Here is a 21,671-nt window from a genome sequence, read left to right as displayed (position 1 = left end):
GCATTCAATTAGCGATACGTTTATACTGTTAATAAGGTGAGTTTTAAGATTCATAGCAATTTAACAGTCGATTTAGTTACTACAACAAAAAAAGCACCTCCAAAAATGAAGTGGAAATTCCAAAACACCATTCAAATTAAACGAAAATATTATAAAACATTTTATAAAACAGCAACTCCAAACCACTAATGAAGCAAAATGCCAGCTGATATCAGCCAAGGATGTCGAGGAAGAACTCCAAAGATATATGACCGGGTGTTTGGAGAAATGAGATGGAAGTTAAAAGAAAAGTCAGGAAGAGGAAAAGGCTTCGGAGATAGCTGAGCTGACTGCCTCGGCACCCAAACGAAGATAACAAATTCGTTTATGGCATTGGAACATTTGTCATTCAAATTATGTACAAACGACATTATTCAAGTCGCTGGGTTTAGCCAACTAAATTTAAATTTATGGTCCCTTATATTGTTCTTCATAATATTCTGCATACTTAAATAAAAATCAAATAAACACGAAATGTTAACAGGCTCAAACTGTTAGTAATTAAGTTATATTTTACCATAGCTACGCTGATGTATTTTAAGATAACTCTATTTTAAATTTCGTAAGTAAACACTTCTTCGGACAAAATACAAGAACGTAAAAATAAGTTCTTATACCTACGAAATTTAGCCCAATGGTAATTATATTTTCTAAAATCTAATATAGCGACATGCTGAGTATTTGTAGTTTTCTCCAAAAATTATTTTTCCTACGCCAGAAACAGCAACTGGAGACTTTTAGAAATGTTCGAATCATTTAAAATCAATTTAAATACGCGTTTGGGACCACAACCAATTTGAAAAAATACATTAACCGGATAGCCGAAGCCGAAGCGCAAAAAAAGTCACTGGCGAGCTGCAGAAATGAGTCGAATATGCAGCCGATGATAATTGTGGCAATTTTCTGGTAATTGCATTTCCTTCATTAGGAAAATTTAAATTTATTCGTTGTGACAGTTGTCAACAGCTCAGAATTTTCGGCAGGTAGTGGATTAAATAAGAAACATTACATCAAATTCACAAGCGAAGGTCATAAATTTAATAATTTCCAGCAGGGAGCAGGCACTAAACTTTGCCCCTGGGGCCTTCGAGGCACGTGGGCGTTGTTGCGTAAAAACTGGTGCAGAAAATTTTATGTGGTTTTTATATGCGGTTCCTGGCACTTTCATTTTTAGGACGGAGACACGTTTTAAGGGTTGGAGCGTAATGTAATTAGATCGTCATTGGGGAGTGGATGTGGGTTGAAGTTATTTTGAGATTTATTTGTTAAAATTCTACTTGAATTAAAATGTGAAACATAATTCACACTGGTTTTAACTCCAAAAAAAAAAAAAAAAAAATTGTATAAAAATTCAAGATACGTAGGTATGTGAAGATGCAGCATACTTTTGGGTTTCAGTGGGCTGCATAAAACATTCAAAACTGCCTCCCCTGCAAATTAAGTTCATACTTAAAACCCCGATTCTCAAAAACTAAAGCAAAACCGACGAAATCGTCGGGGGATTTTGGTATTATTTTTATTTAAAGGAATCACTTCATTTCCAGAGGATACCCGAAAGTAATTCTAAAGCAAAGTACCCCATTACGAAAAAAGCATGATTTTATAGTTTTTGTCGATTTTTTATAAACAAGTAAGAAATACAGCTAAAATACATTTTGTTCCTGACATTTTTATCAATTTCAATGATTTCACAAGAAATTCGATCAGCTTAGTATTCAACTCTGTGTGCACAGCGAAAACAAAAAGGAACGCTTTAGTCCAATGACTATTGATACCCGTTATCCAGCTTATTAATTGTAGAACCACAAGGAAATTTATTATATTGTGTCCCGGCTATTAGATACCTATTACTCAGCTAACCAATTTCAAAATAAGTATGGCGCCATCTAATGAAAATATTAGAAAGACACTACAGACTTGCGATTTGTGGGCGTTATAGTGGTCGTGGCCACATTTTAAATAAAACTAGCCATATTTAGAATCTGCAATTTAATAATTTCCGCTTTGGTTTTCAACCATTGCGATTTTAGTTATTTTAAATATGAAATTATTCAATTTTTCATTTGACTATTTTCGGAATTAATTTTAATATATGAACACTTAACTTTAATTTAAACCATATTAAGATTAAATAAAATGTATTTAAATCAAATAGGAACTCTTATCTTTTTTTATTTATTTTTATTTTTCAACATAATTAAGGGCGAGTTGAGTTTTAAACTGTTGAGAATATTCTGTACAAATTTCAAGTCAATCCGGGTAAAACTAACGGGGTAACAGCTTTGCAAACGCCACCACTTTACAAACGTACCACCAGATTGTTAATGAAAATTTAAAATCTATTTTCCCGAAAACGTCTTTTTTGAATTTCGTGAACATCAGAACTCAAAATCTACTGAAACGATCCTTTTGAAAATTTAAACATTACGTCTTTTCATAAATCAGCAAAGACAAAGAATCACAAAAACCTTTTTTTATATATTTTTTGTTCTTTTTAATAACAAATTAACACCGATTTTGTTTAGCTAAAATCGCGTTGTACACTTTAAAGTGCTCAAAAAAATAGAAAAGAAAAAAAATCCTTGAAATCCTTTGAATTTAAATTCACCTGTCAGATATTTAATTTTGCTATTCCATTTTTTTAACAGTGTGCCCCAGAAAACAATCAAGGCACCGCGTCAGACCAAAGCAAAAATAAGAGAACTCTAAAAAAAAATAATTGGCTATGCCCCTTTTTCCGCCATTTACTTCCTGGGTTTCCCCTAACCCCTTACCTTTTTGACTTTCTGTGACGTTGTCATTGTCAATAAACGTTGTCATTGTTGTTCTTTGTTAGAAATGTTGCGCATTGAACTTTTAATTAGCAGACAGAAAGCAAAGCAAAAGCCGGGTAATGGAAGGGAAAGGGGATTTTGGCTTCCAATTCACCGGCAGGTATTTACAGAACGGGGGAATCACCATTTCCGACCAAAAAAATAAAGTGAAATTAATTTTTGCGCAAAGATTGAATTTGCCTTTGTGGGAAAGGTAGAGCAATACGGCGCTGTTAAAGTGTAGTTGGAAAAGGGGTTTTAATTCGTTCTGTGATGAGATTTGAATTATAATTAATTAAAATGCCTTTATTCCCGAAACCAAAGGAGAGTTTCTCACCAATGTATGCATAGGTGTTAGAGTACAATACAAATCACAGTGGAGGCGAGAAAAAAAGGCTCATTGAAGATTTCGGGTCTCGCGTCAGTTGAACAAAAAATACGGTTTGGCAACAGTTTCAGAAAATTATCTTACAAATTAATTTACATAAATATATCCAGTGAATTTCAATGGCCTGACTATCGAGAGCGACCCGATAGACTCTAGGCGGCCTGTATGGACAGACAGGAAAACTCCCTTCCACCATGCACTTACAAAAACGGAGGACCTGAGGACTCCAGAAAACTGTGAAAGAGTAGCGAAGAAAGAAACTTTCGGCATCTAAGAAAAAACCGCCCATAACTAGACATGTTGTCTAAATGACTATATATTAAATTTATCGCAGTGAATAACAAAATAATATATGGGCAATTCCAGGGTTTCGAATGCGACATCCTGAGAACTTTAACATTCACAATCAGTGTGAAAAAGTAGATATTTTTATTTTAGAACAGCGCCTAATCATCTCTCCAATGGTAAAAAACTTAGCTAAACATATCCAGTAACTTCTTGATATTAAAAAAAATACATGACTTTCAGACGCGATACAAATGGAACAGCAATTTACAAAACATGATAAAAACACAAAAGTCTGCTAATAAATAAGTCCGTTTTTGTACTTTGTTGATCATTAATAGTATTACGTTAATTGTTTTATTTAGAGTTCTGTAAGGCCTACATAAATTTTAAATTTGTTATTACAAGATGTGTAGTGTATTTTTCGTGTTCCTGAAATCTGGGCAACATTTTTCCATTTTTCCTGCTGTATTGATAATGTTTCGATTTCATTGGCGCCAAGGTATATAAGTTGAATTTCGTTAATGTTGTCTCGCGCGCATTTAAAAAAATCAGAGGACTTGTCACTATAATTATAGGACCAACGCCATCGACCGCTCATTTTCCATAACACGTAGCGAAATGGTTCCATTTAATATTTTCGCAGCCAAAATAATAAAAAAATCTATTAAGCTACGGAAGCTAAATTTATTTTCCATTCTTTTTTTTAAGTTTTCTTATAATTTTGGTTAAAAAGCCGAAAGCGTTGGAATTACTTGCATTTTCGCTTATTATTCCAAATGAAGAAGTTTTATCGTTTTTTTTAATAAGCCCAATAATAAACAATATTGTATTTTTATTTTGTATTACTTTTCTAAAATGCGGGTGCTTTTGTTTTTACTGTATCAGTAGTTAAAACAAAAACTTCTTCTTGGTACAAAATTTCTGATTTTCAATGTTGTGACTAAAAATTAATAAGCATTCAAATACACGTTTTAAAATTTTAGTTATTCGGCATGCTGAAAAAAAAACAGGCCTGCGTAGATAAAAAGCTTTGTTGGAGCGCGACGAATAAAAAAGTTTAAAATGTGTATTTATACAGTTAAATGCTTGATAATTTTTCGTCCCAAAATTTAATATCAAAAATTTTGTAAGTTGAAGGCGCGATCGCCACGTGTTTTTGTTTGTTAATTTAAAAGGCGGAAAAACTAAGATATTTCTCAAGATACAATATAAGTTCACAATTATTCCAAATAGCATGTAGGCCTTTTACACTCAAAATTCGGCGTCGAATCATATTTCTTCACAGCTCATCAAATCCATCATAGAGAAACCCGTCGTTCAAACTTGTAAGTCATTACGGCCACCCACACAGCCAAACTAGTTTTCACAGAGCGGTTTCATTTGATGACGCAAAACCGTCGAAATCGATGCCGAGTCTATGACAACGGCGGCTCATTAAACGACCATCAAGGCTTGTTAATTTTGACATTTCAATAGACCATCGACATGCCATCAATTCGTCAGTCAGTTACAGCATCAACACGGAGCGAATCCGGATAAATTCCTACGATAAGCTCCCAGGCAAATCAGCTCGTTACTGAAGCGGTTACAGCTAGCCCACGCCACAAAGAGTTTCCCGCCTAAATAATTTTACCATCTTTGTTCCAATCTAACACATAACACGATAATGGAAGGGGAGTAAAAATATGTAAGCTGCGGGTTAAACAATAAGTTTTCGGTCGGCTAGGGTCATACATTACTATTGATTTGAGCTTTTAAGGTAATAAAAATAAGGTCAAACCTATAAACCGAATTTAAATAAAAAATTATTATCGAGACAAATGCTATAAAATGTACAACAAAATTGCTTCCAATATAACCAATTAAACTTCCCCCGTAATTTCTCCTATTCCATCGTCACGCCTTTGGGTAACCATCTATTTTTTTCATAACTGGGCAATTGCAATAGGCTATGTAAATGATATTTGCTTATCATTAGCACTAACCATACAACTTATAACCATACAACATATGTCGATATTTACGGACCAGAGCAGAAAATTGCGAAGACAACTGTGTGCGAAACGCTTTATTGAAGTCCACGCACAGGTAGATGTACCTATGCTCATAAAAAACAACGGAATAATAAAAAAAAAGTATTATCAATGCCTATTATTTGTCATTGATATTACTTTGTTTTATTTATTTAAAGGATTTAAATTTTAATTAAAAAAAAATCAATGAGTATAACTAAGAATTAATGTAGTTAATATTATATATATAAGAGGAAATTGTTATTTATTAAGTTATATTTTTACCAACTATTTAAAAGCTTGAAACAAAACGTTTTAAAATAAATAATACGATTTTAAACAAATAAAATAGTAAATACTTAAAAGTGACCAACCCAATATTTTTAATACGAAATATATTTTTGACACTAAAGACAGGGGTATATTAAATTAAATAGCTTTCAATATTACAATGAACTATTGTCATTTTAAAATATATAAATGGATTTAAAAAAATAAAACCGCAAATACTGGAAATCAAAGCTAATCATATTTTAATTAAAGTTGGAAAACTCATTTACTACTTATTTTTCTAGTGTAGGTTTTTTACAAAGTCCAAACAAAAATAGAGTAAATCAATTGAAAAGAATTAAAATTTGGAAAAACAAAACTTGACGAATCGAATTTAAAATCGAAAAATGCTGAAAATATTAGGTTCCTCTGGAACTTATCCGCTTTTTTCGAACCGTTTTCCCTTTTTGACTTGGGAATGTTGCGCTGACAGGCGAGCGAGCAATAAGTTTCAAATAGTGCCGACAGTTATGTCGAAATGACAGTGACAGCTCTAGCATATGTCATCCAATTAATAAAAAAAAACTCAGCATTTGTCCGAAAATGGAATAAAACAATATTGGACAAAAACAGCAAGAAACACGAAATTGCATAATTTAATTTTTGCAGCTTTGTGATATGTCTATGTATATTGGGTTATATTCGGAGGAATCTAGTAGAATAACGGTTTAAAATTAATTTGAGAGTTATTTTCTGAATCTGGTATCTCTTATTTTAATAAGCTTGCAAACTGAATAAAAACAGAAAGACATACGAAAATGGCCACATAGACTCGTTTAGTTATGCTAATCAGTACGTTACAAACTTGTGAACAAATTATAATTCACTGTGCAAAGGTATCCCGTTGATACACAGATACAAATTAATACTTGGTGGGAAATATATATATATATATATAACCTTAAGGCGTAAAACAACAGTTTTTCATATCTCTTACATGGAAGTCACGATTTACTCTGTTAGTTTTGGAATCTCGAAATATAACCAAAAAAACAGTCGGTTATACCTAGTCAAATGTATTTTTCCGAAAATTTTTAGTGTTGACTTTCTTTACTAAATATCGAACAAACAAAATAAATACCCGTCCTTTGATTCATTAAAAGGTCGCAAAAGAAATAATTGACTCAAACTCACATTACAAAAAAAAAAGAGAAGAGCCTTTAAATTTAAAATTGAATCCAAAAATTATTTAGAACTTATTTTGAAATAGTCATTCCTTGCTACGCCCATAATAACTAAATTACCAATAAAACCTTTGTTTAGCAAAACATTTTTAATTTTAATTAATTTAACATTATAAAAAACTTCAAAAAGCTTTAAACGGACGTAGATGTAATACCGAATCAAAATTTCTGATTTATTTAATTGGCAAGCATCCTGAGTGCTACAAGCATAATTTTATTGTTACTGCGTTACAGTTGTGAATAGAACAAGTAATCGTTAGCTCAATTTGGTGACGCGTAACCTCAAAACCTTATTTAAGTCTAAAACAGTATATGGGTAAAATTTTAGCTATTGTATTTATACAAAGTCAGCAAAGACAGTAGAAACGAAAGAGAAACATATGGAGTCCATATTATGGACACATAAAATTGGTCTAACCGCAAGTACAGCAAAACCATTTTAAGGAAAAGCAAAGAATTTCCAATAAAATAAATTATTTGCCATCCATAAATCAAGGCAGGAGACGAGCAAGAGCGTTGCACACACAAAACTTGAAAACTTGTTAAAGCCACTTAAAGATTTATTTCTAGATCGCAGAGTCAAAAGCGGAGAAGCGAGAAATAAGGCTAGCAAGAACGGAATAAAGTTTCGTTTGCTGAAGATTTCACCACTTTTTTTTTTTTAATTTCCCTGAATATGTGTCAGGGATTAAAGGTAACCGTGGCCAGGTGCCGAGACATTTCCCAGCAATCCGCTGCAACTTGTCTACCCAAACAAGTTGCGCAAAACTTCATCGTAGACGTTTTTGGAGGAGCCATGTGGCTCTCGAGAAAGATTCGCATGTCTGGCGGTTTACAAGACTACACTTTGATTTCGTGGCAGATTTCAAGTGTTTAGCTTCGCGGGAATTTGACGGAAGCAAAGGGAGCTTGGATGCAGGTTCCTAATTTAGTGCCTTGCCGGGAGTTTAAAGTTAGGGACTGCCATTGCCATTAAGCAGTTGCATTATTATTATTTTCCCTGCCCTCACGCTTCAATTTACTTAATAATATTAATCTTAAGCAGCAACTGTGCTGAGGCGCATTTAAAGCTTTATACATTAAGTAGCAAAATACGAAGTTCAAATTGGGAAGATGGCGGAAATATTTTGTTAGGCGATAATTGAACTGGGCAGGGGCGTTGTGCGTGGAGCCAAGCGCAGGAAACGGATTTTTATGTGTAATAAATTAAACATGAAGTTTTTTTGAGGTTGTGGAATGAAAATTAAATTGTCAATTGTTAAAAATATAGGTTCTTTAGTTTTATATACAATTTTTAAATTATGTATTTCATTTATTTTAATGTATACTCTAGAAGCATTTTAATAAATTGTGTTAATGGTTTTTAGTGACGTGTTTAAATGTAATCTGAGGTTTCTCACCGTCTCAAATTCCTGACTTTAAAGTTCCTCGTTTATTGATTAATAGACCTATTTTCTCTTCTTCGCCCAATATGTTTTATTTTAAGACTTTGTGGTTGAACTTCAAATTTTTTTTTTAAATTATTTTTTTTTATTCTTAATTTTCAGAATTTTTTTTTGTACATTTTTTCCTAGATTGTTCTGCCTTGAACCTTAATATTTTTTGACCAGCTCAACTAGGCAGCACTCATCAAATAATATGTGAACTTTAAGCTTGCAAATACTGCATGACGAACCCCCAGAAGTTGTAAAAAAATTAGAAAAAGGAGGCTTGGACAACGAAAAGACAGTTGCTTAAGTGGCAAAACAACCATCTATCCGTGCTGCCGACACACTCCTGACATTCTACACATTGTCTGAATTTCCTTTCGTACCTTAGGTTTCCCCATAACCCACACTGCACAATTTCTACCCTTTCAGTCGGTCTAGCCGACTCTTTCAACTGTCGTTGACTTTTGCATACTTTTGTCGCTTCATTTATTTCATTTCATACTTTTTTCAGCACTCATTCAACAGAAACCGCTTTTGAATGCTTTATAATTTACTTAAAAAGTACGTCGACATCTCCGGCGCAATTCCCGTTGTGTGAGTGTGTCTGGAACGTTTTTAGGCATTTGAAGCTTATGAAAGAACTCTAGGCATTTGAGCATTTGAGCATATGTGTGCTGTACGTGTGGGCTTCAGATTAGCATGCTTATTAAGCTCGTCGTGTATGCGTGCACTTTACGACGATTTAAATTGGGACCTAAGCATACGTTATATTTATGACAACTTTATTGGGGCAAAGCTGATTGCTTTCTCTTCAGAATAAATTTCGGTGCGTAAAAGATTTTGTCATGGAAATGATGCGTTTTCCGGTGGTAAACGCATAAAGAATATGTTTATTATTTTCCACTTTTTCCAATGGATTTCTTGTAAAAATGCTACGTAAGACGTTTTAAGTAACCCAGAGCCATACATCTAGAGTCACCTAGTGCTTACACATGTTATGCACGTATGTTGTGAAAGATTAATATAGCTAATGGTTTGTTTGATTTAATTTATATTAATTAAGTCAATTTCGGAACACTTTAAAGTAATTTCTTAGGTTCCGATTTCAGATTTTGGAGTCCGTCTGAAAACGCTCATTTTTTTGTGAAAAGATCCGAATTCTATTCGAAATACATACTTTGCTAAAAAAAGATCAAATTATTAAAGGAAATATAATATTTAAGCATTTATATAAGTTTAAGTTAACAGTTTCCCGCACATACTTTCTTAAAAGTTTCCGCAAACGTTTCAAGGAAATATTTTTAATAAAAAATTTATTAATAACACTGTTCACTTGCCTTCAACGCAAAAAAAACCGCTTCGTTCTAACATTAAAGTATGGTAACGAAGTGAAAAGTGAATTCAGGGGCTTTTATATATACTTGTAAAATCGTAGCACTTACGGCAAGCAGGAGTTGAAGGATTTGACACGCTCATCCAATAAAAAATCCAAAAACAGTGTGGAAGAGTGGTGTCTGCTAATCCACTTTAGAAATGTTCCTGCTCTTTCCACACAAAACGCTCACGCAAAAGGCACCTGCACGTAAGACTTATCCTCTGGATGCTCCTAAGGTTTTTTCTCACTGATTGTTACACACTAAAATCGAATTAAACTTGCGTTGCACTCGTTTTTTTTTTTTTTTTGTTTAGCTTGTCGCACTTGCCACACGTTGCACAATACTTTCTCTGTAACTTTTACTTTGTTTGTAGCCCAGCAGCTGAAGAAAACACAAAAACCTTTGAGACGTGCAAAATGTAGAACTTTTTCTGTTGGTCAGGAAGCTGAGCGCGAAAAGGATTTTCTAATAAGAATCGCGAGACGCGGCAAAAGTTATCCTTTGCCGAAATCGTGGGCTTATGGCCCCACTTTCTCTGTGTTGTATTTTCATATATTTACTTGTTTTATTTTCTCTGGCTGGGATTTGGGTATCAAAAGGAAAGTCGTTAGAAGTTTTGGGGTTTTTTAATGGCAGTTCCTTTTTAGCCACCAATTATTGCGTTTTCCGATTCTTTTGATAAATGAAAAAGAATTAATTAATTTCGTCAGCTAAGGCAATTATTTATATTTCAATTTATAAAGTTTAGTTCTTGTTTCCTTCTTTCAGTACTGCAAATAACTTTTATTTCAAAGCAAACCATGGATAAGAAATTTATAGTGTACAACAAAATTCCGACTTTATTTAATTTATCTCGTTAAAACTTTACAAAGCAATACCATATTCTGTTTTAAAAAAGGAAAATCAACAATCATTTCAAATTAACTGTATAAGCGTTTTGAACTGATCTAATGAATCGGTTTAAATATATTTTTAATTTGTTCCGCAAGAGCACTTTTTTTTATTGACTTTCCTCTTAGATTTACTTTGTTGTTTACTATTTAATTAAGTTGAAAAATTACTTGTAATTTTACGTGCTTTCACTCCGTTTTTAACTAAGTTATTTGAGCATTGTTATTTGCTATTTTTAATATCCTTGTTATTATTTGTTGCATTCGCACCACAACAACACGAAAGCAGCCAGCACACACAGACACGCACCAAGGAAACTTCACAATTTTCCCAATTTTCTTTACCGTTAGCACAATCGCACGCGTGAATCCGCTCGATCCGGGCACGTCCGAACGAGAAAACGGTGAAAATTTGAATTCCAATTGGAGGAAAAACGAAACGAAAAACTAACCATACATTTCTGTTAAATCATCGTTTCTTAACATTTCTGTAAGGAAACACAGTTACGAACGCTGAGAGAGCGAAGAGAGAGAGACGAGTAACGAAACCATCGTTTCTCTAACATTTCTGAATTTTGAGAGAACGGATGTTGTTGTGGTTAGCTCTCAAACAGGTTTGAGTGAAAATAGATGGCAAACATGTTGCATCTAAGAACACGTTGCAGGGTGAGGTTCGAGTGAAAATAGATAGCAAACATGTTGTATCTAAGAACACATTGCAGGGTGAGGTTTGAGTGGAAAAAAATGGCAAACATGTTGCATCTAAGAACACGTTGCAGGTGAGGTGAAATGTACCCGTTATTTTCCCCTGCAATGTTGCTCAACAATTTTATGCCGATTTACCAGATTTTTATATAAACTTACCGATAGCATACTAACATCGATGAAGCGTAATTTGTATTGGGAACCAATTTTAATGTAGCATAATTACTCTTTTCTACATTAAAGTTTAGGAACAAAATTCAATGAATTTTTAGGTTCGTTTAAAACGAAAGAGCAACGAAACATAATAGAAGCAACATTTTTTTGGACTATACCTAATCAAAAAATGTATCACGCGGCCAAATAAAAGCTGTAAACAGGTAAAACAAAAATAAAATAAAAATGGGTGTAAAACTGTTTTATACCCTTGCAGAGGGTATTGTAATTTCAGTCAGAAGTTTGCAAAGCAGTGAACGAGACATCTCCGACCCTATAAAGTATATATATTCTTGATCAGCATCACTAGGAGGGTCGATCTAGCCATGTCCGTCTGTCCGTCCGTTTCTACGCAAACTAGTCTCTCAGTTTTAAAGCTATCTGCATGAAACTTTCCCAAAAGTTGTCATTCTGTTGCAGGTAGTATATAAGTCGGAACGAGCCGGATCGGACGACTATAGCATATAGCTACCATAAGAACAATCGAAAAAATAAATAAAAAAAATTATAACTTTGCTGCTTTTTAATGTTTTTTAGTTCTTCGACATATATTAATGGTTAAATATTTTAGAATTACGGTATAAACTTCATCAAAATCGGACTATATCATATAGCTCCTATAGAAATAATAAATCATAATTTTAATGTTTTCAAAAACATTTAATTCTTGCAATAGCTGCAAGGGTATATGAACTTCGGCTTGCCGAAGTTTGCTTCCTTTCTTGTTTAAACATTAATTTTATAGATCATAAGGTATCACAAGGGCATGAGGGCGGAACCTTTCTATCCCCAGTCATGTTTCACCATAACCTACATATAAACTAGACACTAATATTTAATTAACATAATATTTTATATTTTTGTTTTCACCGGTCTAGTTATAGGCATTGAAATTCATTTTTTTTTTTTATTAAATAACGATATTAACCCTTTCTGGCCCCCCGAATGATGACGAAAATCACTGATCATGCTAGAAATAGAGTCTTTTAAAAACTCGAGGAGGCTCAGATAGAAAAGTTGTAGCAGACGAACAGGACATTATGATGTCCAGTTTGGATAAGGTCGAATTTGTATATACCAAAAATATTAAAAATAGTCAATATATCGATATTTTTGACGAAATTTTAAAATATTAAACTTATATTTTTTGAAAAAGCACTTATTATTGATACGGTATTAAATTTTGTTTACTTCACGACATTTCATTTGGGGAGCCAAGAGCTGTTTGTCTCTTCGTAGCGGTTTGAAGTAGAGCTGGAGAAAATCCGATCTTTGTGAGTACTTTTGTAAAAACCATCGATTATTCTTCGAAGTTTTTTTTTTATTCTTGACCTTCATTTGGGATCATCAAAATATTGTTTTTCTTTAGAAAAACAAGTTTGTTGACTGTAGCCAGCTTCAGGCAGCTCCTGCGATCGCTTATAATTTGGCCAGACTTGCTAAAAGTCCACTCAGATTCGCACGACGTAGCTGGCACACTTAAATATGCTTTGCTGTAGACTTAAATGCTGCCATGAAAAACATAATATTTAATGGTCAATTATTATTAAAACTATAAATGGAACTTACCTTATAGAATAACAAAGGATCACAATCTTCAGAAACACTGTGGCACTCCATGTACTGCCTCATAATTGAGTCTGGTCTGGAAGACTTCACCCTTACAGATAGTTTTTCCTTCAGAAAACTAATCTCGTTTGTCGGAATTTCCTTAGCACGGTTAAAAAACAGTACTACAGCTTGTCCCTCATTTAGCAATTGGTCCTTTCCAGTAAAAGAAAGCATCCGGAAGCAGTCTCCAAAGTCAACGATGACATGGAGTTTGAAAATGCAAAAACAAGTGAACATCAAAATCGCCAGAAAACCCAAAGGTGACAAGTTTCCACGTTCATCAGCCACATCGTCATCATCAAAGAAAAAAAAACCTAAGCAACCAAGAAGACCGCTACCCAGAAGAAAACAAACTATGCAGGTTTGACTCCCTGACCAGGCATTACTCTTTAAAACCTACCTGTTGTTTTTATATATAATGAAAAGTATACCAAATAAAAAGGTGTGTTAAATAATAAATAAAAATGTCACTCGTATTAAATTATACTCGCTTGAAAAACTTAATCGAACCTTTCCACAAATCAAATGAATTTATGTTCATATACCCCTAAACAACTAAAACCTTATAATATATTTATAAGAAAGATACCTCCCTTAATTTTTGATAAAGAAGAAGTAAAATGCGCATCAAAAAACTATACCAGTACTGACAAAAAAGACATTTAAATACTTTCAAAATTAATTATTTACTAAACTGCAAAATAAATATTGAAGCATAATTGACAAGCCCAAAAGATATAAAGCTGTGCCACAAGCGCCAAAGATTTTACACGTTGCTCAAACTGCAACATGCCATGCCTTTGCGTTAAATGCATAGAAAACCACGTCCCAGGCCAATGCAAAGTCAAAAAACCGGAAAATACCAACCTAGTAAATTAACAAACTACCCAGTGCGTCAATTGGCAACGGAAAAATATGCCATGTACGCATAAAATACATTACAGCATAAAAGATAAACGAAATCTACAAACCAAAAAACTGAACAAAACAACAAAACCAATAACATACTTTTCTTCAGACGGCAATTATTTTCCGACATTAGAAATCAAAACAAATTTTCAAATACAATCGCTTGTGGGTGATCTCACAACACAAATAATCATTCACCTAAAAATTATTGAAAATCAAATTATGCATATCAAACCCCAAGACATTAGCTTGAAATCTCTATCAAATACAAAAGGCAAACATCTAAGCCATGTGCCTAACTAGAGAGTAAAAAAACTTTCTTTGTTAGAAAGAATGCTACTAACTCAAATAAACAATTACCTAATTGAAAACAGTATATTAAAAACATATCAATTTGGGTTTAGGGAAAATTGCTTGGTAAACCACGCATTAGCAGTTGCCAATGCTTTCATATTGTGCATTTGACTTTGAAAAGGCTTTCGACACAGTTTGAACAAATGGACTGGTCTACAAAATGTTATATTCAGTTATCTAAATTCAAGAACATTTTTCGTTTGCCAATAGTGCACAGGTCCGCTGGGTGTCGTCTGCGGAGACGTCGATCTTGATTGAAATACTACAAAATGTCTCCGTAACGTCGGCACTACCGTGTCCTGAAACCACGCAACTTAGCCTGAAGGATTAGACCGCTACCTAATCGAAGAAGCCAGTCCATTCTGTCCAGTTTTGTCAATTTGTCCTTTCCAACAAAGGCGACGTTCCTAAGTTACACCAGGGTAGGTGACCTCGACCAGCGTTTTTTTTTTTTTGTTTAATTTTTATGAATTTTAAAGCCTATTCACCCAGGCGGCTTTTCCGGCCAGCGACCAAATTCCACTTCAGAGGATTTTTCTTCCATTAGAGGTATGCTGTAAATACTAAATATTTAGATGATTTTCACTTGGCAATTTTGGGATTTTTCGGAGATGGAGATGCATTTCCAAGTCTACGGACTTAAGCAACAAATTTAATTAAATGAACAAACGCAATTCCATAATATGAAAGAATAGGACGGTATTAACTTCCATTTGACCTGCGGGGAAAAAAATGCATTGTTGGTCGAAATGGGGGAATTTAGCAGAAATTAATGGTTCGGGTGGTCACCATGGGCCATCATAGGCCAACATCAGTGGATAAATCATTAGCATTTTCGCTAAATTTCTTAAACGGCTGCGTGCTGACGCTATTATACTACATTCTTTTTTGTTATGTTCATTCACTTTATGTTATTTTTTTAAAATTTCTCTTATAAATATATTCCATTTCAAAATTCATCGATTTAGATAATCTATACGATGTTTTTGGTGTCTGTATTCATCGTATAAAATCAGAAAAACGAGTTGGTAATGTTGTTATCATCGATGTTCCTTCCACGGCTGTCGATATTTGAGAAAACAATTTCGATGTATTTGAAGAATTTTTTACATTTCTTACATGAATGATGTTAAATAATGTTGCATTTCAGCAGATGATAAGAATTTTAACAGAATGTGTGCAAGAAGTTAACAGTGGCAAGAAAGTATCGTTAGAGAAAGATACACATCGATGATCCCCGCCAAGCATCGATAAGATCGATGACATCGATGCTGGCATCGACGTTTCTCCACCTCTAGCGGTGAATTTGCATGCTAATGGTGGGTTTGTATTTTGCAGTGAAATGTTAGCCAAACGTCGAACTAACAGAAAAATGTTAGCCAAGCGTCGAACTAACAGCGAAATGTTAGCGAAACGTCAAACTAACAGAAAGAGAGAGGTGGGCGGACAAACATCGATAGTCCCTGCCAAACATCGATAGGACCGATACTTAGAAAATATCGATGACATCGGTGCTGGCATCGAAGTCTCCCCACCTCTATTTCCTCTCTCTTTCCTGTCGAAACGTCTTTGGAGGCGAAGCGTAGTGTTTTTTTTGGTCCGCGTGAAAATCTCCGAACATCCATAATGGTAAGGTGACACAAATCCGAATTCAAAATAACAAAATGTTTATATTAAAAATGAGCGGTTCGTGAAAGAGGGGCCGAAAAATGCAGACGTGACTTGCCTGTTACCTGGGAAATTTATATATGTGTACATGTGTCTCGGGTGCATGCATACATTTGTTCACGTGTATATAGTGCACGCCCGTGTGTCTGTGTCTAGTGGTGAAATGCAAGACAAAGACTAGAAATGACGTATGCAGTTTGCTATTGAAATTTCGCAAGAATGTGGGCTGCTGGGTGAAAGTTGTGAAATGCGCTGAAGGACGACCACATCTAATTATACGTCTCGATGCTGCGTTGCGGGTGTGTGTGTGTGCGTGAGTGAGTGATGTGATTTTCTTTAAATAGGCGACGCAAGTGGTTTTCTGTTCTTATCTAACCTCAAAGTCCGTGGCACGACTGCGGAAAGTGTGTGTGTGTGTGGACGCCATTTTTAATAACTACATATGTATATACGCATGGTGGGAACTTGTTCTAGTAAATAACGATGCCCTATTTTCGCAGGTCAACTTCACCGTCGACGAAATCCGTGGCCTCATGGACAAGAAGCGGAACATCCGCAACATGTCCGTGATTGCCCACGTTGACCACGGCAAGTCCACCCTGACCGATTCGCTCGTGTCCAAGGCTGGCATCATTGCCGGAGCCAAGGCCGGTGAGACCCGTTTCACCGACACCCGCAAGGATGAGCAGGAGCGCTGCATCACCATCAAGTCGACGTAAGCACAGACACGCCCCATGCCCCTTGACCCCGGCTAATCTGTATTTCTTGCCCCTTGCAGTGCCATCTCCATGTACTTCGAGGTGGAGGAGAAGGATCTGGTGTTCATCACTCATCCCGATCAGCGTGAGAAGGAGTGCAAGGGTTTCCTGATCAACCTGATCGACTCGCCCGGCCACGTTGACTTCTCCTCTGAGGTTACTGCCGCCCTCCGTGTGACCGACGGTGCCCTCGTCGTGGTCGACTGCGTCTCCGGTGTGTGCGTGCAGACCGAGACCGTGTTGCGTCAGGCCATCGCCGAGCGCATCAAGCCCATCCTGTTCATGAACAAGATGGACCGCGCCCTGCTCGAGCTGCAGCTGGATGCCGAGGAACTCTACCAGACCTTCCAGCGCATCGTGGAGAACGTGAACGTCATTATCGCCACCTACAACGATGACGGCGGCCCGATGGGTGAGGTGCGCGTGGACCCCTCCAAGGGATCCGTGGGCTTCGGCTCCGGCCTGCACGGCTGGGCCTTCACCCTCAAGCAGTTCTCCGAGATGTACTCCGAGAAGTTCAAGATCGATGTTGTCAAGCTAATGAACCGGTAAGAAGCCTCTTTATTATTTTATTTTTCGACATTATCAACGCTTCTAGCACGATACGTGTGGCGCTGAGCGGGCGGCATCTTGGAAGACAGCTCCCCAGGGGGCAGTCTTCTTTAGAGTCGCTCGTGCTGAGGGCGCCACAAGTGCTACAAAAATAGAAGTAGAGAAAACTGTAGGAGGCTGCTGAAACGCTGCCTCGGGACCGCTTTCCTAATGTCCTAACGAGTCATGCTAAGGCAGCAACCTCACACTATATTTGTTAAACTTCTAAAAATGTGTTGCTCTCATACATACTTACATAAACCAAACTAACAATTCAAAGTCTTTAATACAAAAGGGTTTACATTATAAAATATTTAATAAAATTATTAAGGCTTCAAGAAATTTTCCATATGCTTCAATTCGAAAGATTTAAAATATTTGCCAATCATCACACCAACAAAGAAAAATTAGTTTAATTAATTAATTTAATACAATTCATTTTTAAATACAAAAAAAATAATAAGAAGCTGTGTTAGCCTTATGATAATTAAAAGAAAATTCTTTGATAATGAAAATGATTAAATTCACTATGATAATGTATAGCGATTCAACAGAAAACCGATAAGAAATACTTATTGAGAATGATTTAGAGGTTAAGATAGGTTAACCATTTCTGTGTCTAGTAAAATGTCTGTAAATGTAAATGTCTTTTATCCGCTCGTCCACAGTCTGTGGGGTGAGAACTTCTTCAACGCCAAGACCAAGAAGTGGCAGAAGCAGAAGGAGGCCGACAACAAGCGCTCGTTCTGCATGTACATCCTGGATCCCATCTACAAGGTTTTCGATGCTATCATGAACTACAAGAAGGAGGAAATCGGTACTCTGCTTGAGAAGATCGGCGTGACCCTGAAGCACGAGGACAAGGACAAGGATGGCAAGGCTCTCCTGAAGACTGTGATGCGTACCTGGTTGCCAGCCGGTGAGGCTCTGCTTCAGATGATTGCCATCCATCTGCCGTCGCCGGTGGTCGCCCAGAAGTACCGTATGGAGATGCTGTACGAGGGTCCCCATGACGATGAGGCTGCCATCGCCGTGAAGTCTTGCGACCCTGACGGTCCTCTTATGATGTACATTTCCAAGATGGTGCCGACCTCAGACAAGGGTCGCTTCTACGCCTTTGGACGCGTGTTCTCCGGCAAGGTGGCCACCGGCCAGAAGTGCCGCATCATGGGCCCCAACTACACCCCCGGTAAGAAGGAGGATTTGTACGAGAAGGCTATCCAGCGCACGATCCTGATGATGGGTCGCTACGTCGAGGCCATTGAAGATGTGCCTTCTGGCAACATTTGCGGTCTGGTCGGTGTCGATCAGTTCCTGGTCAAGACCGGTACTATTACCACCTTCAAGGATGCCCACAACATGAAGGTATGCAAACTTAAAAATTAAGACTAAGATCTACTTATTTTTTTTAACTAATTTGTTTTTTTGTTATTAGGTCATGAAGTTCTCCGTGTCCCCCGTGGTGCGTGTGGCTGTGGAGCCCAAGAACCCCGCTGATTTGCCCAAATTGGTCGAAGGTCTGAAGCGTCTGGCTAAGTCTGATCCTATGGTGCAGTGCATCATTGAGGAGTCTGGCGAGCACATTATTGCCGGTGCCGGTGAGCTCCATTTGGAGATCTGTCTGAAGGATCTGGAGGAGGACCATGCTTGCATTCCTCTGAAGAAGTCCGATCCCGTGGTCTCTTACCGTGAGACAGTTTCGGAGGAGTCCGACCAGATGTGTCTGTCCAAGTCGCCCAACAAGCACAACCGTCTGCTGATGAAGGCTTTGCCCATGCCCGACGGTTTGCCCGAGGACATTGACAACGGCGAAGTGAGCTCCAAGGACGAGTTCAAGGCCCGTGCCCGCTATCTGTCTGAGAAGTACGACTACGATGTGACCGAGGCCCGTAAGATCTGGTGCTTCGGCCCAGACGGAACCGGACCCAACTTCATCCTCGACTGCACCAAGTCCGTGCAGTACCTCAACGAAATCAAGGACTCTGTGGTCGCCGGCTTCCAGTGGGCCTCCAAGGAGGGTATTCTGGCCGACGAGAACTTGCGTGGTGTCCGTTTCAACATCTACGATGTGACGCTTCACGCTGATGCCATCCATCGCGGTGGTGGTCAGATCATTCCAACCACCCGTCGTTGCCTGTACGCCGCCGCCATCACCGCCAAGCCGCGTCTGATGGAGCCCGTCTACCTGTGCGAAATCCAGTGCCCCGAGGTGGCTGTGGGAGGCATCTACGGAGTGCTGAACAGGCGTCGTGGTCACGTGTTCGAGGAGAACCAGGTTGTGGGAACACCCATGTTCGTGGTGAAGGCATATCTGCCCGTCAACGAGTCGTTCGGCTTCACCGCCGATCTGCGCTCCAACACCGGTGGACAGGCCTTCCCCCAGTGCGTCTTCGATCATTGGCAGGTGCTGCCCGGTGACCCGAGCGAGCCCTCCAGCAAGCCCTATTCCATCGTCCAGGACACCCGCAAGCGCAAGGGTCTCAAGGAAGGTCTGCCCGATCTGTCCCAGTACTTGGACAAGTTGTAAAGCACCACCACTCGCCACCCAATCCCCCACACAACAACAACATCCATGTGCAGCTGGCTGAGCGGGAGGAACATAGAACAAAGTGGAGCGACCGAAAAGTACATCTAAATTCAGCAAGGCACCTAAAACCACGCCTGTGGCCGCTGGGCAGTGTTTTAAATCAAATAAAAACACAAAACATTAAAGAAATTTTGATGATTATTATTATTGTATAACAGAAAAACACAACATAATAAATCAAGTAAATGATTAAATGCCTACGTTAATATAAAAAACACTTCCGAAAATAGATTTCGTAGAAAGTGACTGTTTTGGACGATACTGAAGTTTTCATAATAGTTGTTCGGTATCTTTGGGAACTACTTGAATGGGTGGGCCTAGTGCAAAATATAATTTTTAATATTCAAAATTAGTTTTCTGGCTTATTGTCGACTTCATCTACTTCTGGCTGGCTGTCAGCGCCGAATCCAAATTTGCCTTGGAGTTTCTTGCAGTTCTCCGGAGAAGTACAGAAAGTAGTAGTCCCGGAAGGTGATGCTGCTGTGGGTAGAATTAAATGGTCGCAATTATCTTCTCTTCGACGAGCTACACCTTGCTCAGGTAAGTTTAAAAGAAAAACCCGTAGTTTAGAAAAATAAGACAGCAGAATAACGGAAATTGCGTTTCGTGTGTGCAAGCAACGGTTTTCTGTTTATATATATATAACTTTAAATTATTTTAAGTTTTTAACTAGAATGGAAGCAAATACCCTTGCTGCTATTGCATAAATTAAATATTCTTGAAAACATTAAAGTTATGATTTACTTGCGCATATGTTTAAAAACATTGAAGCTATGATGCAAAGCTCAATTATTTGATAGTATTTAAATCAATTAAATGAAGTTTAATTTATTTAAATTAATTTAAACATATTTAAAATTAAATTAAATTCGTAGAAACTCCAGGGAATCCGCAGCAGTGGCATTGTGCAATACTCACCTGTCAACACCCCCACGCTTAAAAAAAAACTCATCCGGTGCAACATTAATCAAAACAAAGCAGGCTCGCAGGTGACGGCTTGAATTCTGCGTGAACGGTTCGCAGTCGGCAAGTCACAGCGAAACATTGAATAAAAACGTTATTCAACACTGAAAAATGAACGCTCAATATCGATGTGAATGACATTTTTCTTTTTTGATTGGATCGTGTCCACGCTAAGCAGGCAATCCGTCGGAAACGGATGGAATTTTTGACAATTGTGAAACTCCGAATTCCGCAGAGCACATCATCCTTCCTATTTCAGACGATCTCAACAAAACATAAGCAAAGTCAAGAAATCAACCATATTTGTTTATGTTTTGATGAGCCACAGCTATTCAGATCAGCTGAAGTCGAAAGGTGGATGTGCTTTGTGGAAACCAGAGTTTCACTTTTTGTGAAAAATTCAAACGGGTTTTCAGGGATGGAATGCGTGTAACGAGGGTTGCACCGAAGAAACATACTATCGCATAAATTAGTCCGTCAAATTTTTGCGGCGGACTAACTGGAAAATATTTGGAACGGCAAAACCTTTTCTGTGGAAATAGGCTATTATATAAGCCGAAAT

At 37.1% G+C, this 21,671-nt stretch overlaps 2 protein-coding genes across 9 annotated transcripts in view; one reads left to right on the top strand and one right to left on the bottom strand.

Moving 5' to 3' along the window:
• LOC128253448 (protein madd-4) overlaps positions 1-11,147 on the bottom strand; it is a 67,597-nt gene extending 56,450 nt beyond the window's left edge. For 5 of the 8 annotated variants that reach the window (XM_052981840.1, XM_052981841.1, XM_052981843.1 and 2 more), the window contains exons 1-2: positions 10,922-11,147; positions 9,927-10,532 (exon numbers count right to left, since the gene is read on the bottom strand). The gene's annotated coding sequence lies outside the window, so the exon portion shown is untranslated. Of the gene's footprint in view, positions 1-9,926; positions 10,533-10,885 lie in introns of all 8 variants that reach the window. The other 3 variants (XM_052981837.1, XM_052981839.1, XM_052981838.1) reach the window with 3 other exon arrangements.
• A 4,880-nt stretch (positions 11,148-16,027) lies between these two features.
• On the top strand, positions 16,028-20,340 carry LOC128253451 (eukaryotic translation elongation factor 2). Its single transcript, XM_052981846.1, has 5 exons — positions 16,028-16,171; positions 16,711-16,925; positions 16,989-17,516; positions 18,228-18,924; positions 18,995-20,340. Exons 1-5 carry the CDS (start codon positions 16,169-16,171, stop codon positions 20,084-20,086), a joined length of 2,535 nt encoding a protein of 844 aa, XP_052837806.1. The 5' UTR covers positions 16,028-16,168; the 3' UTR covers positions 20,087-20,340.
• The last annotated feature ends 1,331 nt before the right edge of the window (positions 20,341-21,671 follow it).

The sequence above is a fragment of the Drosophila gunungcola genome, assembly GCF_025200985.1.
Source record: "Drosophila gunungcola strain Sukarami chromosome 2L unlocalized genomic scaffold, Dgunungcola_SK_2 000008F, whole genome shotgun sequence".
NCBI classification, from domain to species: Eukaryota; Metazoa; Arthropoda; class Insecta; order Diptera; family Drosophilidae; genus Drosophila; species Drosophila gunungcola.
This window is presented reverse-complemented; position numbering and strand designations above follow the sequence as displayed.

Coding starts and splice junctions, on each gene's coding strand:
- LOC128253451 (XM_052981846.1), top strand. Junction 16,926..16,988: donor TGCATCACCATCAAGTCGAC/GTAAGCACAGAC, acceptor TGCCCCTTGCAG/TGCCATCTCCATGTACTTCG. Junction 17,517..18,227: donor GTTGTCAAGCTAATGAACCG/GTAAGAAGCCTC, acceptor GCTCGTCCACAG/TCTGTGGGGTGAGAACTTCT.